At 40.2% G+C, this 16,370-nt stretch overlaps 1 protein-coding gene across 8 annotated transcripts in view; it reads right to left on the bottom strand.

Moving 5' to 3' along the window:
- Window positions 1-7,400: 7,400 nt before the first annotated feature.
- The window catches only part of IPO8 (importin 8), a 58,604-nt gene continuing 49,634 nt past the window's right edge, over window positions 7,401-16,370 (bottom strand). For 6 of the 8 annotated variants that reach the window (XM_023643312.2, XM_070271180.1, XM_023643313.2 and 3 more), the window contains 4 exons: window positions 15,068-15,273; window positions 12,874-13,077; window positions 10,578-10,694; window positions 7,401-9,368 (listed from right to left, as the gene is read on the bottom strand). In XM_023643312.2, coding sequence (XP_023499080.1) covers window positions 9,271-9,368; window positions 10,578-10,694; window positions 12,874-13,077; window positions 15,068-15,273 — 625 coding nt within the window. In that variant the 3' untranslated portion in view covers window positions 7,401-9,270. The remainder of the gene's footprint in view (window positions 9,369-10,577; window positions 10,695-12,873; window positions 13,078-15,067; window positions 15,274-16,370) is intronic. The other 2 variants (XR_011440008.1, XR_011440007.1) reach the window with 1 other exon arrangement.

Consider the following 16,370-nt stretch of genomic DNA (forward strand, 5'->3'; position numbering starts at 1 on the left):
AAAATATTCAGAGTGAACCAGAAACATCTCCTTTCTAAAACTCTAAAAGGTAGTTAGTGAGTCGGGCACATATACTTGGTAGGTTTCTAATACAAACTAAATTTTGAGATAAGAGGAGAGTGAGATGAAGAGGAATCTAAAGAAAAGTGAGAAGTCAAAGGGAAAATAAATGAGGGTGAAGTACAAAAGTTACCAAAAATGGCGTCAATGACCTTTAAAGGCACGTTGGCCCATAAGTGCTCTTTATAAAGGCAAGAAAGGACACACTAAGAGTTAAGAACTCTGGAATGTTTTACAGAGTTTCAAGAAATTTGTGTGGGCAAAAATAGTTTTCAAAATTCTGGGGACAAAGAAAGTCAGCCTTCTTCTGCCTGATATTGGCAACAGAAAATGAAGGTGGCCCCCGGGCGAAGGTGAACTGGCTGACGGCCGTCCCCTGCTTGTCCAGTGTGCATGCGCAAAGGCAGAAGCTGGCCATGGTCCAGCTCACTTCCATATTGTTATTTGTTGACTTTTAGAAATTCTTCCTTAATAGATGAAGTTTCTTTCTCTATTGCTTGTGACTTCTGTACCTTTCTACAGCTCTCAAAAGAGCGGACTTATGCAAAGGTGCATTCACTTGAAGGTGATCAAGATATGCCACTCCAGAATACACCACTTAGGTATAAGGATTACTTTGAGCAGAATTGAGAATCAACACATGCAGGAAGAGTTCTCTGCCCTCCCCTTGTCTACCTGAAAGCCGAGCAAAAATTTCCGTTTGTGAAGGTGTGCCCCCTCCCGCCCCTAGAAGGGGAAGAGCAACTCATCCCCAGAGAGTCAATGCCGAGTTTGCATAAACAGACCTTACTAAAATAACCCTCGTCTTCCATTAGCTCCCCATGTGTTTCCTAGTCACTCCCCAATGATTTCTCATCCCTTGAAGGCGAAACCCACTTCCTTTTGTTAAAATGGTATATAAGCCCCTAAGTCTAACCATTTCTTTGAGTTTTACTTCTTTTCTGTGAATTCCCATGCACGTTTATAAAAATTGAGTATATTTTCTCCTGTTAATGTGTCTTCTGTTAAATTCTCAAAGCTCCAGTTACTGAACATAAAAGGATGGAGGAAGTTTTTCCTCCCTGACACACTCCATTAAATTTCCTTAAAACTCTCAATAGATGATAGATAGGTAATAGATAGATAAATAGATGATAGATAAATAGATCGATAGGAAGAATATCCTATCTATCTATAGAAACAGAGATCTATTTTCCCACTGTGTGCTTTACACGTGCGTGTATATATATATATGTATATAGTGTGTGTATGTATATAGATTATATAAATAATCAAATGATTTCAAACTCCATACTTAAAATTTGCTTTGAAAGTGTCATAAATTAAAAATTACCCGGAAGATCACATTTACAATCTTATAAAAGCATGTGGTGGGAGAATAGATCCACCATAAAGAAATACACTTTACAGCATTTCAAAAACATTGCTCCTCAATTCTTAAGGTATAATCACAGTTAGTACAACTGGACCATTTTGATTTCATTCCATTACAAAATCTCATAGCGGGTCTGTCAAACCCGATTGACAGCATAATCCATTACTCTAATTTAGCAGTTCTCTGCAGAGCAGAATAAAATTAACAGTGTCACCAAATAACCATCACCAAGTGACAACTGAACAAAAGACCTAGGGAGGCAAATGTCTGTGTTATTGTATTAGACAAGCAATCCTATTCTACGTTTAAACCCCCCAGTCAATTCTAAACTCAGATCTCTCTGAAAATCAGCTTTCCAAGTTGAATATAAACAAGAGATGGTGAAAATAGAGCCCAAGGGCAGAGAGGCATGTCCAGGGTTGTGAATACTTTTGAAAGAGACCAAGAAATAGCTTCACAGCCATGCGAGTTCGTCATGCACATTAAACCAATCTATTGAAGAACCATCTCAATTGCATGAGTTAGTACAGCTGGTCCACTGTATCAGTGTAACTCAAGATAAAGCCTGAATATGTGAAAAATTAATTCGGCCGTGGTTGCAAATGGTGTTTCATGCCCATAAAAATATAGCCTGTAAATTAGATGATGATTTTTTATTTGTAGAAAGTTTTGCATACTAAAAAACAAAGCTAACTATGGGGCTGGCCCGGTGGCCGAGTGGTTAAGTTCACATGCTCCGCTTGGGTGGCCCAGGGTTTTGCCAGTTTGGATCCTGGGTGCAGACTGAGCACCACTCATCAAGCCATGCTGAGGCGGCATCGCACATAGAGCTGGAAGGACCTACAACTAGAATATACAACTATGCACTGCGGGGCTTTGGGGAGAAGGAAAAAAATAGATTGGCAACAGATGTTAGCTCAGGTGCCAATCTTTAAGAAAAAAGCAAAGCTAAATAAAAATAAATGATAGTCCCTAAGAACAAATGCCTAACATCTGTAAACAAGATGCAAACCAAATCTAAGCTACAGATTTTGTCGTACCTGTTTTTAGATATAGCTTAGTTTGAAAGTAGACAATTGACTTCCTCAGGAAAATTCAGTTCTCATATTTACTCTTCAGCTTGAACCTATTTAGAATATTGGGGTGGGGAGGAATCTTGGGGATTATTTAGTTCTGGTTCATATCAGAGGCCAGCATTCCCCCTCCAGGTCTTCATATTGGTACTATCTGATTGTTTTCCTAGTAATTCAGGATGTGTTCTCTTTATTCATACTGCAAAGTGAAACAGAGTTTTAATGAACAATATATTAGTTATCTATAGCAGCATAACAAATTGTCACCAAACTTAGCAGCTAGAAACAACAATCATTTATTATCTCAGTTTCTGAGTCAGGAATCCAGGAATGGCTTAGTTGGATGATGATGACTCAACGTCCCTCACGAGGTTGAGTCAAGCTGGCAGCCAGGCCTGCAGTCTCTGAAGACTTGACAAGGCTTGAAGTGTCTACTTCCTAATACACTTGTGGGTCTACGGGCAGGAGGCTTCAAGTTCCTCACCATGTGAGCCTCTGCATGGTGCTGCTCATGACATGGCTTCCACCAGAGCAAATGTCGAGTGGGTGAGGGAGAGAGAACACACCTAAGAAGTAAGTCACAATTTTTTACAACCTAATCTTGAAAGTGACATGCCATAATAAATTCTCCTGTATGCGATTGATCTCACAGACCAGCAACAGAACAATGTGAGCTGGAACAACCCAAGGCTCACTGGCGGCCATCTTGGAGGCAGGCTACCACAAGCAGAGAAAAATAATCCATCTGGAGTCAGACGACTCTAGACGCAAAGTCCTAGTTTCTCCCCTACATCAGTTAGCCTTCTTAGTTGTGAGCCACAGCAACCAGCACTCGCTAACTTAAGTAAGGAAGGAATTTAATGGAAAAAATCTTAGTTTCTCACAGAAACGGAAGGAAAGCTCACAAACGAGGCTCCGAAAAATGTGAGAAACCAAGAGATATTTGCTGAGTGAATATATTAAATTTAAAAGATAATATTTGACATTAGTTTAGGTACTGTACTATTATAAGGGGTCTATTAAACAATCACAACCTATGGGATATAATCAAAATGCACATTTATTTTTACCTTCTACTTGCTCCTTAAATTTTATCCACTGGCAAAAAGTTTTCCCTGTTTTTAGATGAAAACACCCAGCAGGCCCAATGATTTTCTGATCACTCTTAGGTAATAACAGGCCCAACAATCACTTTATACTGCAAAACATGATCTTGATTTAGAAATTAAAAATATGCAGCCCAAAATATTAATCAATACTTTGGTCTTCAAAGTTGAGACTTTCACACCTGCCCCCACTGGGGTCTGTGTATCAGTCTTCTATTGCTGCTGTAACAAATGACTACCAAATTAGTGGCTTAAAACACGCAGATTTATTATCTTACGGTTCTGGAGGTCAGAAGTCTCAGATGGGTCTCATTTGGGCTAAAATCAAGGGGTTGGCAGGGCTGTGTTCCTTCCTGGAGTCTCTAGGAAAGAATCCATTTCCTTGAATTTTCCAGCTCCTAGAGGCCACCTGCTTTCATTGTCTCTTGGCCCTTTTCCTCCACCTTCAAAGCTAGTGATGACCGGTTCAGTCCTTCTCACATCTCTTCACTCGCATCCTCTCTCCTGCCTCCCTCTTCCACCTTTAGGGAACGTGGTGATTATACTGGGCACACCTGTATACACTCCCTATCTTACAGTCAGATGATCATCAGACTGAACTCCATGTGAAACCTTAATTCCCCTTTGCCATGTAAGGCTACATATTCACAAGTTCTGGGGATTTGAATTTATACATCTTGGAGGTGGGGGGGCCATCATTCTGCTTACCACAGCCTGTAATATAGCAGCCAACCAAAGGACAACCACTAGTGAGGATTAACATACGTCGTAGGCTATAAAAGAGCGGGAAGGGAAAGAACGTCACCTGGCATTTGCAGCTGGTTTAGGTTATACCATGTTCTTTAAACCTGGGTTGAAAGAAGAGGCTGAAAGCCAGTCAGATGTAGGCACAGTAAGAGAGTAAACAATCTGCTTATCGTGTCTGTCTTGGCCAAACTGCCCAACCACAACCCCATTAAGGGACTAGTCAGCTGGGGAGTGGCCTGGATGGAGCACGACTGTAAGGAGTGCTGACAGCTCACTGGAATCCATTGGAAAGATGGCGCCAGGGAATGAAGCTTTCCAGATAGACCTTCTCATTTAACTAGTGAAATGAAAATTGGTCTTGTTCCCACCAAAGTCGATAACACCTTCGTGAAGAAACAAACACTTCTTGCTGGTATCTACCGATGTGGAACAATTTACTTTATGTGAAAATGCCACCCATCTTGACATCACCCACCTGACTGTGGTTTGACATTAGCAACTGCAGGCAGCTACAGATTATGAAGTTGAACTTGTAGTTCTGCTTGTTGGAAATGACCAATATTGGGTTATCTGGTTTGGAAAACTGTGTAATAAATGCATACAATAAATTTCTTATTTTGAAAATAGAAGTACACATATCTTAGTAATAAGTTTCTCTGACTCCACCAAATAAATGTTGAGCAAATATGTAAATATCACTAGATGAAAGGGGAAACCAAATTATTGACCTTCTTTAGATATTTCCTTGACTGCAATTGGGTAAATAACTCAATTTTAAGCAGGATATTTTAAATCACACTGACCTCTCCCTTCTAGCTGTTACCTTCCTTTGGAGGATTTTGGAACATGTCGGCTATCAATGATAAAACCACCATAGGCAAAGCACGGTGCTGGGTTTCAGTAGTAAGTAGAACACAAATGTGGCTCTCAGGAAGCTTATATCGCACAATTACTTGATTGTAAGTGGGATACATGATTCAAAGTTGACATAGGGGTCCTATGAGCAGAAAGGCTATTTATGTTCCAAAGTGAAGGTGGAGAGGAATTTATCAGGTAAAGGGGAGGGGGGAAGAAGAGAAAAAGTAAAAAGAAAAAATTGGGGGCCTTGAATGTTGCTGCACATAAACCCTGTGCACTGGATTTAGAAACAGGAAGTCAGTGGAGACCACAGGATCCACAGACATCTTACCTCTGCCATCCAGCTGCTGCTGCTGCAAAGTTGTTTTCTCCTTCTCAAAGCCAGGTGCCTCCACAGGAACCTACCTGTCTCTGAGATCTTATTTGTGGTCTCTGAGATGCCTCTAAGATGCCTCCAAGCTCGCTGGCAGAACCTCAAATATCCGCTCATTCATCTGTTCATATTAACCATGCTTGGTCACCAGATGCAAGGTATATAAAGAAGACAAAATGTGTACAAAATACTGTGTAAAGTACAGTCCCCGCCCTTGAACTTATCATCAGTGGCATGAGCAATTCAAGGCAAAATGAAACAAACACAAGTGCTGTGAAAAAGAAGAGGAAGAACTCACTCGAAGGCCAGAGGTTACCCACTTGGAAGGAATTCGAATTCGTTGACGTGCTTAAGGAGATAGAGACCAGTGGAGTCAGACTGTCTGGCAAACAGCAGCGGTGAGGGTCAAGCTGCACAAGTTCCCAGCAGAGAACGATGCAAAGGAGGAGCAATGAAGGGACTGTCCTCACTGGCTGGGCAGCGGGAATGGTGGGTCACTCTAAAGAAGAGCTGTGCGTTGGGACTCGGGCCACACTGAAAGGTGCCCATGAGGCCTTGTTGTGTAGTTCTCATCCTCCCTGCCAGGTTTTCTCTTCATGCCCAACGAGGTCCTCTGGGAAAGTGTGCATGCAGTCATTCCTGCCTGAGTTGCTCTTCGCTCCCTGCACATTCCAAATCCTTTGGGAAGTTTCCAATTACTAGCTCTCAAGGGGCACCCATCTACTTGTGAAATCTCTTTTTCAAGTTGGGTGATCTCCAAGGCGAACTTCCTCTCAGATGCCCTGCAGGGAGCATGTGCACTCACTCACCTCCCCACTCGATGGCAGAGCCTTGCACTCCCTCTTCCCCACAACACAGCGCTCGCCTCCCTCTGCCAGCACTGCTACCTGCCCCAGACTGTCCTGCTAATCCCCACTCACCTTCTGTTGCACACACGCCTCTCTCCTAGCTGTAGGATCAGCCACAGCTGCCCTCGTGTCTGTGCTTCTTCCTAAAGCATCGTCCAACCCTTTGTCCATTGGTTTTGTGGCCTTACTAGCAGACTGCCCAAAAAGCTTCCAACGGGCCCAGTCAGCACTTGTACACTGACCTCAATGGACAGAGGGAAATGAGGACAGGAAGGATTACCATTGAAGGTTCATCTGGAATGACTTTCTTTTTACAGATGAAATGCGCATGCACACCCACACGCACACAAACACACTCTGGTGGTCTCTGATCCCATGGCTAGGTTTTCCTTTTGATTTCTTCCACGGACTTATCACAGTTTCCAATCTCCCTTGCTGAACAGAAAGCTGGACTGTAATTCATTATATCACTTAAATGACAGAATTTAAAATGATTGTTTTCTGCCTTAAGAATTTTCACTGATTAACAATTTACTGGTTCAGGGTGGTCTTAACATAAATTAGAGGTGGGGAGAAGAAGCCTACTGTCGTGCTAAGTGAGTAATTGAGAACAAGAAGGCCAACATTTATCATTTTGACCACTCCTAGTTTGACGGCAGCCCATCAGAAAACACCTCCATTTGGGGCACTTTTTCCCTTCCTTTCAAGGTCCTGACGTGGTTGAACGCCCTTTGCTTTTTCAGAGCTTCTGTCGTTCTCACGTGGACGCCCCGGTTGATGAGATGGGCTCTAGCTCCCGACCACTCCCCACTCTCCAGCTGCTCCTGATGGGCCCTTGTTACCCTCCCACACCAACGGCCACCTTGCTCAGGTCCCCAGAAGTCAGCAAAACATACTGATGCATTTTTATCACATGCCTAAAGCACCTCAGCATTCCAGAAAACATTTCACACAGAAGAGTTCAGAATCTGGGAATCACTCCGCATTTTATTTTACAGTACATTCATGTAAGTTCCTGCATTTCCAAGGTAACCAGATCACATTCAGGTTAGCACTGCTGGTAACAAAATTATACAACTACCCTGGCTTCAAAAACAAGATAGGATGATACAGATGAACACTTCTTTCCCTTTAATACTGCAGAAGACAATACATCACAAAAATAAAATTACATGCCTTTTACAATCCAGTGTGAAGGCATATTATTTATGTTAAAATCAAACCATTTGGGATATGGGGAGCATGAGAAGAGTTTCAAAGCTTAAGATATCTAAAATTTCTCCAAATGCCGTCTTTCTTTTCTAGCCACCAGTTGGCACATTCAGCATCGATGCCTTGGGAGGAGAAGGGCAGAGGAAAGCAGGGGATCCTTTAACTCCAAAACTCATGGCTTCTTAGGCTACTTCGGTAAAAACTACTTTAACCTAAAATCCTAAAAAGAGTTAATATTAACAAGGGATGGTAATATAGGAAGCACCTGGAGAAAATTCCTCCAGTCACTGATGAGAAACATAAGCTGCAGACATTTCGCAAAAATGGAAAACTGTGTCACATCCAGTAACATATTAAGTTCTGAAAATACACTTTCACTTTACTGAATGAAAACACTATCATCTCCGTGCTGGTCTCAAATCAGCTCAGAAAAACAGCTGTAACCTCCGTCTGCAGTATTCCCTAGAGGCTATCTTATACCATTACCATCTGAGAGCGCAGCTGACCAGTATCCCCAACCCTTGAGAAAGATAAGAAGCCAAACTGAGCCATCATAAAGATTAGAACAAATCAGGTAGGAGAAAATTCGGATGTGTGAGAAAGCAGGAAATTAGATTTATGTGGGTCTTTCTCCTAGATAAAAATATTGTTACAGAATGTTTTGGACCCAGGTCCAACACAGCTGGAATGATAAGTTACTGAAAACTTAAGCCCCCATGGAGAAAGACAGCGTGCTTATGCAGCACCTTTCTCTTAGAAGTTCAGTGTGCTTTAGTACAATTACCAATTAATAGCATAATTAAGTACAAGGTTCAGAATATACTTGGACTTATTGTTAATTCCAGTGACTACAGAGTCCCTGCCACTTGCTGCCAAGAAATTTTTGAGTCTTGAACTTATCAGGTTATGAATGAAATTGACACTCATATTTGCTGACTCGAGAAGAAATATCACCCCTTTCAGAAGGGGCTGAAAAATACGATGGAAGAGGGAATAAGACACTTCTTAGGAAAGCCACAGAACATCTTATTAAAAACCAGAGCCAGTGCATGTTTCACAACCCCTGAAGAAAGTCCCCAGCAGCAGGGTGAGCGAGGGGAGCGGTGACGTTTTTGAAACCAGAGTGACTTGTAGCTAACTGCCTAACAGTAAATTCACATAGTAAAATGCAGAATAAGTCAACATATAGCCGAGGTTTACATTATATCTAGAAATATGTTTTATGCTTTAAAAAAAATTGCAATGCACTCCAAAAAAATTTTTCAGATAATTCATGTACAACAGAAGGCACTGTTATCCGCATAAATCCATTGATTCTGCATGGCAAAAACCTGAGACGTGCAATTCAATCCGATTCTCTAAAACCACCTTGGTCGTTCATCCTTTGGAGCATACGGTTTGTCCTTTTCAGTCCAATGATTTTGTTTTTCTTTAATTTCATACATTACAGTAGCTGCTTAAAATATATATATTTCAGGGTGAGAAAGGTCAAAGGGGAAGGGGAGAGTGCCAGGCGGTGACTGGCACAGCAGGAGCAGCCGCCCCCCTCCCCGCGCCCCTCACCTTCCCCTGGTGAAGCAGATGTGGCGCTGACATGTGGTCGGCTGAGGTCCTGCCTTCAGTTGCTGCCGGGCACAGTCCCGAGGTTAAATGCCGAGAGGACGCCTTTGTTTTCAAACGTGAAGCCTCCCTGTTGCTCGATCTTCTTCTTTGCCTCTGGCATTTGCCAAGAGAAAGGGGAAGAAAGGACAGGAGAGGATTTAAGGTGACAAGGTTGGAAATAACTTCAAAGGAACCCGATTCTTTAGACTTAGCACTGTGAGGGAATGGGACTCGTGGGATTAATTACTCTGCCCAACGGAGCACCAGCCTTTAACAGACCCATGTCAGGAAGCAGTTATATTTACCCACACGGAAAAACCATTTCCTAAAAACGAGTAAATTGAAAACAAGGCTCAAAGTTGAGTTCCACCTGCTCCACAGTCTGCTGCTGAAAGGACGCCCAGACCTCTCACATTAGGAGGGCTGATCCAGAATCTGTACAGGACTGAAAATCTATGTCTATGCAGAAGAACCCGGGTTCTAAACTCTACATTTCTATTCCATGATTTCCCACTGAAATATTTTTGTAATTACAAAATCCTTTCCATTGATTTTCCAGGAGTGACCATAATAATGTCTGCATAAATAATTTCTCCAGGGGGCCAGCCTGGTGGTGAAGTAGTTAAGTTTGCATGCTCCGCTTCAGCGGCCGAGGGTTCGTGGGTTCGGATCCCAGGTGTGAACCTACACACCACTCATCAAGCCATGCTGTGGCAGGCGTCCCACATACAAAATAGAGGAAGACTGACAGAGATGTTAGCTGAGGGTCAATCTTCCTCAAGCAAAAACAAAAAAGAAGAAGAGGAAGACTGGCAACAGATGTTAGCTCAGGACCAACTTTCCTCACCAAAAGAAATAATAATTTCTCCAGCTTAAAAACTGAAAATCAAAAAGAATCACCAACATGTAAAGCCCAAGAAATAGAAATGGAGGGTATCTCATCTCCAGGAATACAAGCTCCTCGCTAGAACTCACAAAGGGCCTTTGGTCCATCTGTGGTTAAGACGTTTAGGTAGGTGATCCCACTGACTAACTCTCCCTCAGCAAGACTCATCCACCCCTCATGTCTTACCTTTAGCTCCAAAACAGGATAAGGATGTGAATAACACCACCACTAAAAGACACATATTAAGGCATGGTGTTTTGCAGAGCTAAGATACCAAGAATGATTAAAAAGAAGATCATGTACTACTAATTTCTTATTATCTTGAAAGGCTGGCCTCTAACAACTTTAAAAAGTTATTTTGGTGCCACCAGGTGCATAAAATAAGACTACTGGCACTCTGTCACATGCGCTCCAATCTGGAAATCACGCTGGCTGACCTGCCACCGTCCTCCGGTGCTCCGCCAGTGTGTACACCTCCTGCAGCGCCCTCCTCTGATCCTCACTGAGCGGTGCCATCAGCAGCTGGTACCAGGCAGCATCCCGATTCTGCACAGCTGTTGCATTTTGGGGGCAGTAGGGGAAGGAGGAAAAGATAAGGGAGTCCGGTGACAATTATTATTTCAGAGAATAATAGTAACACGATCAAATTACAATGAAATGATCGCAGACAGTAAGAGACCAAGAGTACAGTACTATGACAAACACAAGGTGCTGAAACTTACTCCAACAAAGGATTATGCCTGAGTACTCACTTTAGTGCCCAGCTATGCGGGCTATCAGGAAGGTCGGGACACTGCAAATCTCTGCTTTGCCTAGTTTTCTGCTTCCTTTACCGTCTCCTCTTCTTCTTGGGGTTTTACTAACTATGAATGCTCCCTAAAATCTAGATCTTGCCAAACACCTATACTCAACTTGGTACCATTTTTCTCTGGAATTCTCACCCTACCTACAGCTTCAGTATTGCTCCTACACCAAGAGCACAAATTTGTATCTTTAGCCAAAACTGTTCCCTAAGCCTCCTGGACTTTTCCACTTGGATAGCTCACCTGAAACTCAGCACAACTAAAATCAAATTCAACATTTTACCTCCAAAGCCCTCTACATTTCCCCATCTCCATTACTAGTTCTATTAGTCTCCTAGTCAACCACTAACATCTTTAACCGTGCCCTCTCCACATCCAATTCTCTGCTGCTTTCCTGAAGTCTTTCACCGATACACTTCTTTCCATCGAATGCCATCCTCCCACTCCAGGGTCCCACTACTCCTAAATTAATAAAGTAATCTCCTAACGCTTGGTTCCAGATTTGAGTCCCCTTCAGTTCTTTTTGCACATTGTCATCCAATAAATCCCCTGAAGAAAACTACCACATCCCCGAGGTCACCTCTTTACAGAAAACCATTAAACAACACGCCGATGGGCAATTAGATAAAGACCACCTCAGTCCAGAATTCAAGGTTGGTACAATTCGGTCCCATTTTATTACTTCACAGAGACTTTAAGCAGTGGTCCCTACACAATGATCCAAAGCTGTTTGCCTATCACTTGAGAAGCACTTTCAAAATTCATATCCTGAGACGCCACCCAAGACCTAAAAGCTTCCTTCCTGATTATGATGCACACCCAGGTCTGGAAGCAACTGCCTTAGAGCATACCCTCCATATTCTCATCTCCACACTTATGCTCTTATTTTCCCCATGCTTTGGAATAGCATTTCCTGTGCTCTCTATCTCTAGTTCCCACTAAATTTCAATAAAACATAGAGGTGGTTTTATCTTCATATTTGTAATAACACTAAATAATGCCCATCTATTACACTAGCATTGCCTTGTTAGTAACAATATTTTCTACACAAGGATGTTTACTTTAATTGCTTATAACAGCAAAAAAACTGAAAATACTTTTATATGTTCATCAGTAGAAACAAGTTAAAGTATGATATTACCATAGAAATACTATGTAACTATAAAACAAATGATCTATAGTAGTGGGATTTCTTTTATATATATTATATATATTTTATTATATTAATATATATAATATTATATATTATAACAATTTTCTAAATATTTTCATTGGTTTATTATTTACTTTTAACTCTGTAAATTTTCCATTTACATCTCTCAATTTTATACTGGATTATTGATCTTATTCACTTGTAGAAGGCCTTTGTAAACTGTGGATCTTAAGCCTATGATATGTATGTGACAAATAGTTTCTCTCAATCTTGCATGAGTCCTTTAACTGTATTTACAGTGTTCTTTGCTGTAGAAAGTTGGTAAATTGATATGTAGTAAAGAGTTACTCTCTGCTGGCAGCTGGACTCTCTGTTCCCTCCCGAGCGGACTGTGAACTGCTAAGAAGTCTATGGTCACAATCTTTACGCAACATTCTTTGTGAGATACTCCATTCTTTTCTGTAAAGTGTAAAAATGCTTGCCCATTTACACCCAGAGGGTGAGTAATATATGCAGACACTACTACTTTTGTGAGGATAACCTGCAGCCTCACGCTGCCACTTCACGACGATAAAGATTGCTAGGACAGGGTGGTAGGTGTTTCGTTATGCTATTCTCTCTCATCTTGCGTATGCTTGGGGATTTCTATAATAAAACTAAATAAAACTTTTTAAAGGAATCTAAACCAACTGTGGGCAGATCTCAAAACTTCTAACACAAGGAAATGAAGAATGAGTTTAGAGAAAAAATCTGAAGATTCAGGGAGTAAAGACATACTTAGCAGAGCTTGGGTAAAAAATTGATATTCATCCACACTGTTGTCAAGGTCAAGTGGAGTGCTGAATCCCTCCAGGGCAGTTTCTTCCAATACTTCCTCATCCCAGTCATCGTCATCTTCCTCCTCGTCTTCACCTCTTCCGTTATTTGACTGCATTGCTTGAGCAGTTACGTTCGTCTCCTCTTCATCACTCGAAATCTCCTCTGTGGATCCATTATTTATTTAAAAGGAATCAAAACACATAAGGACAAAATTAAAAATTATTCCATAAAAAAACCAAAAATTATAAAATGACATTCTAGAAATGGGAAAACTACTATATAATTTTACATAAAATTATAAAAATAAACCCTATCTTTACTGTAGTTTGTTAAATTGGAAGTGATTTTATCCTCCTCACTAAAAACAATTTCCAAATACTCCTAAATCTGTGGTCCAACTGAACATTACAATTGTTTTGCAAAGGCTGCCTCATATTCATTAATATAAAAACACTATTTAACGACAGATTCCCAAATTAACCTTTTTGTTAAAAAAGAAGACAAAATGATTGTGCAGTCTGTGCATGTGTTTTAAATAACAATGACCTCCCACTGAGAATGTGGGTCCCTTAACAATTAACTAAGCTGATTATGAACTGCTCAGAAGCGCTCAAATGAGGAGGTCATTTCTGCTCATAGAAACAGAAAAATATCGAAATGTAAAGGGAAAACAGTTAGCTACATAGGGGTTGAAAAGTCGTCAGCTGAATTGTACATCACTATGGATTCTGTTTCTGTTTTCAGTGTCAGTCTGTTCCAAGCAGTTAGCCCAATATTGTAAATAACTGGAAGATAGTACACGCAGAACAAAAGCAAACTAAGAGGAAAAACCTGGAAAAAACCCAAACCAGTCAATATTAATCTAAAACTAGTTCTATAACACACATCATACTGAAGCACCTGGATTAATCTGCAAGGTAGTTTTAGGGATAAGGCAAGAAACCATAGTTTTGACCACACACATGGAAAAAAAATAGATAGATAGATAGATAGATAGATACACAACACATACACATATATATGGCGAAGGTATAATTACAGAGACGGCAAGAAATCCCTTTGCTAGTTAATCATTCTCATACTTCAGCAGAAAATTCAACAAGGAAATCTAGAATATTACTAGAAAATTTCCCTCAAGTCATATTAGTTGTAAACCAATAGTGAGCAAAGCAAGAAATTAGAAAGAGAATATTGTAACATACTGAAAAAAAGAATTCTACAATTGTTGGCATATACTTAGCAAAAAAAAAATCTAGTAAAGAAGCATTACTACAAAAAGACCTACATAGAATTCAGAAAAACAAAAAAATTAGAAGTGCTTTGTGTTGGGGGTGGGACAGGGGACAGATACCCTATATTTGAACAAACTGGGATGATGCCAGTTAAATGCAAAATGTTTTAAATCTACACATGCTGAAATCATAGAATTTAGCATCAAAAATAGAGCTGTATGTTTTCCAGGAAAAGTTCTGATTTTTCTCAAAGAAATATCTGTTTTTAACCAGAAGAGGAAAAGTTCCTTTTTAGAGTTGTATAATGTTACTTCCTGGGCCCTAGCAAGTAGTTTCACAATATCATTAAATAAAATAAAGATCTAATATTCTTGACTCTAACAATCTTATTCTGACTCCTGATTAAGCAAATCACCTTCATTTATGCCCTTTATTCTAAATTTATTAATATGTAAACCACAAATATATCCCAATTATAATTTTTCTGAGGAATCACCTAAGAACCACTAAAAAAAAATCAGGCACTCTCTACTAATCTGCTGCACTGACCTTCCGCTCTGGATCTAACGATTCCTTGAATTCACGGCTGCTGCCTTCATTGAGACTAGTGGCACAAACAAGAAAATGAAATACTGCATTGCTAACTTACTGTCAAGACCATTTGATTCCGTTATAAATTTCCCAGGGTGTAACAACATCCGTTAGGCTCAATAATAAATCATTTATGTGTCAAATGTGAACAAATCTAAATTTACAAAGCACGATATAATTAAGTCAACCAAACCCAAAATATTTCTTAAATGTGCAACAGGCCAAAGAATGTAAATCTGTTTAATGACTCCAAATAGACTAAAATTCAAAGAAAATGCATGCTCGAATCAAAATCAATTCTAGCATTCATTGCAGTTAGAAGACTTTACCGTTTTCTTCCATATCAGCTTTCTCTGCTTTTGAGCGATCTTCCCGGTTTACTAGTTGTCTAGTAGCACAGACCTGCTTTAGGCCAAGGAAAAGGAAAAGAATTGAGGGCACAATCTGTCCCACCACAGCATCTACTGCAGGAGGTCGATTTTGTAATTCCAAAAGGATACTCATTCCTATTATACACATCTTCCGGTCATGATGCCTACAAATTACAAAGGAAAAAAAACGCGCACATGAGAAATGAGGACAAGTTCTGAATGTCCTCATTTCAAAAGGAATGTGTAAGGTGTACTCTAAGGTTCATTCACTGGAATTATACAGAGGTATCCCTCATTTTCTACTAGTAAATCAAGTTTTGTCCACCAATAATTATCATCAAAGACCCACGGGAGTCTGCAATGAACATGGTGAATCCTGCTGTAATATCAATTTATGATTCATAGAAATGTTAAATCTGGGCCTTGGCATAACAAGTTTTATTAAAGCAGGAATATCTGTATTTGACAGCATAAAATTCCTATCCAATGGAGAAAGGAAGAATTTCTGAGATTGTTCTACAAGTTTCTTGGCACATAAATTGTACACTAACCCCGGGTACCAAAAGCTATTTCAAAAGCTCAGCATCTAATAGACTGAACTTAGTGACTATAAGTAAATCTATTAAAGGTCCTCTGCTATAACACACGATAAGGAGAATTTAATTTTGAAGAAAATAGTTTGACGATTACACATTACACACATTTTTCTACTAAATGTTTCTTCTAAGTTCTTTAAAAATATTAAGAATGAAAAGACTACTATATTGGTATATAACACTTTCAAAATTGCAGGCATGAACAAAAAATTCATTGGCAGTGATTCAATTCGTTTAAAATGAGAGTAATATACAACAAAACCAATGATGAATGTATTAGAAGCTTCTGTTATTCTTCATTATTTGCACTGGTGATTCATTCAAGTTACTAATGCCAAAGCGGTATACTCTAACAGGAACTGTACTTGACCTGAGAGCTTTCTCACCCATGTAGCCCCGAACTAGTAGGGCACACTGGGTGTCAAGGCAATCACAGCAGGAAAGATGATTATCAAGTGGGGCTCTAAAGAACCCAAGGAAACACCATCCCAGCGCGCCCAGTCTGTGCAATAGCTGAGATAGCCTTTCTGTTTTTTGGAAAACTGCTTATAGATGGTAATAAAGAGATAAGTGTACCAACTGCTTAACTGTGAACGACCAAATCTCTACGCCCTAAATCTTTGTCAGAGAGTACTTTAAGCATAATTTCTTTCTCAAGTATGTTC

This window comes from Equus caballus, chromosome 6 (genome assembly GCF_041296265.1).
Source record: "Equus caballus isolate H_3958 breed thoroughbred chromosome 6, TB-T2T, whole genome shotgun sequence".
NCBI classification, from domain to species: Eukaryota; Metazoa; Chordata; class Mammalia; order Perissodactyla; family Equidae; genus Equus; species Equus caballus.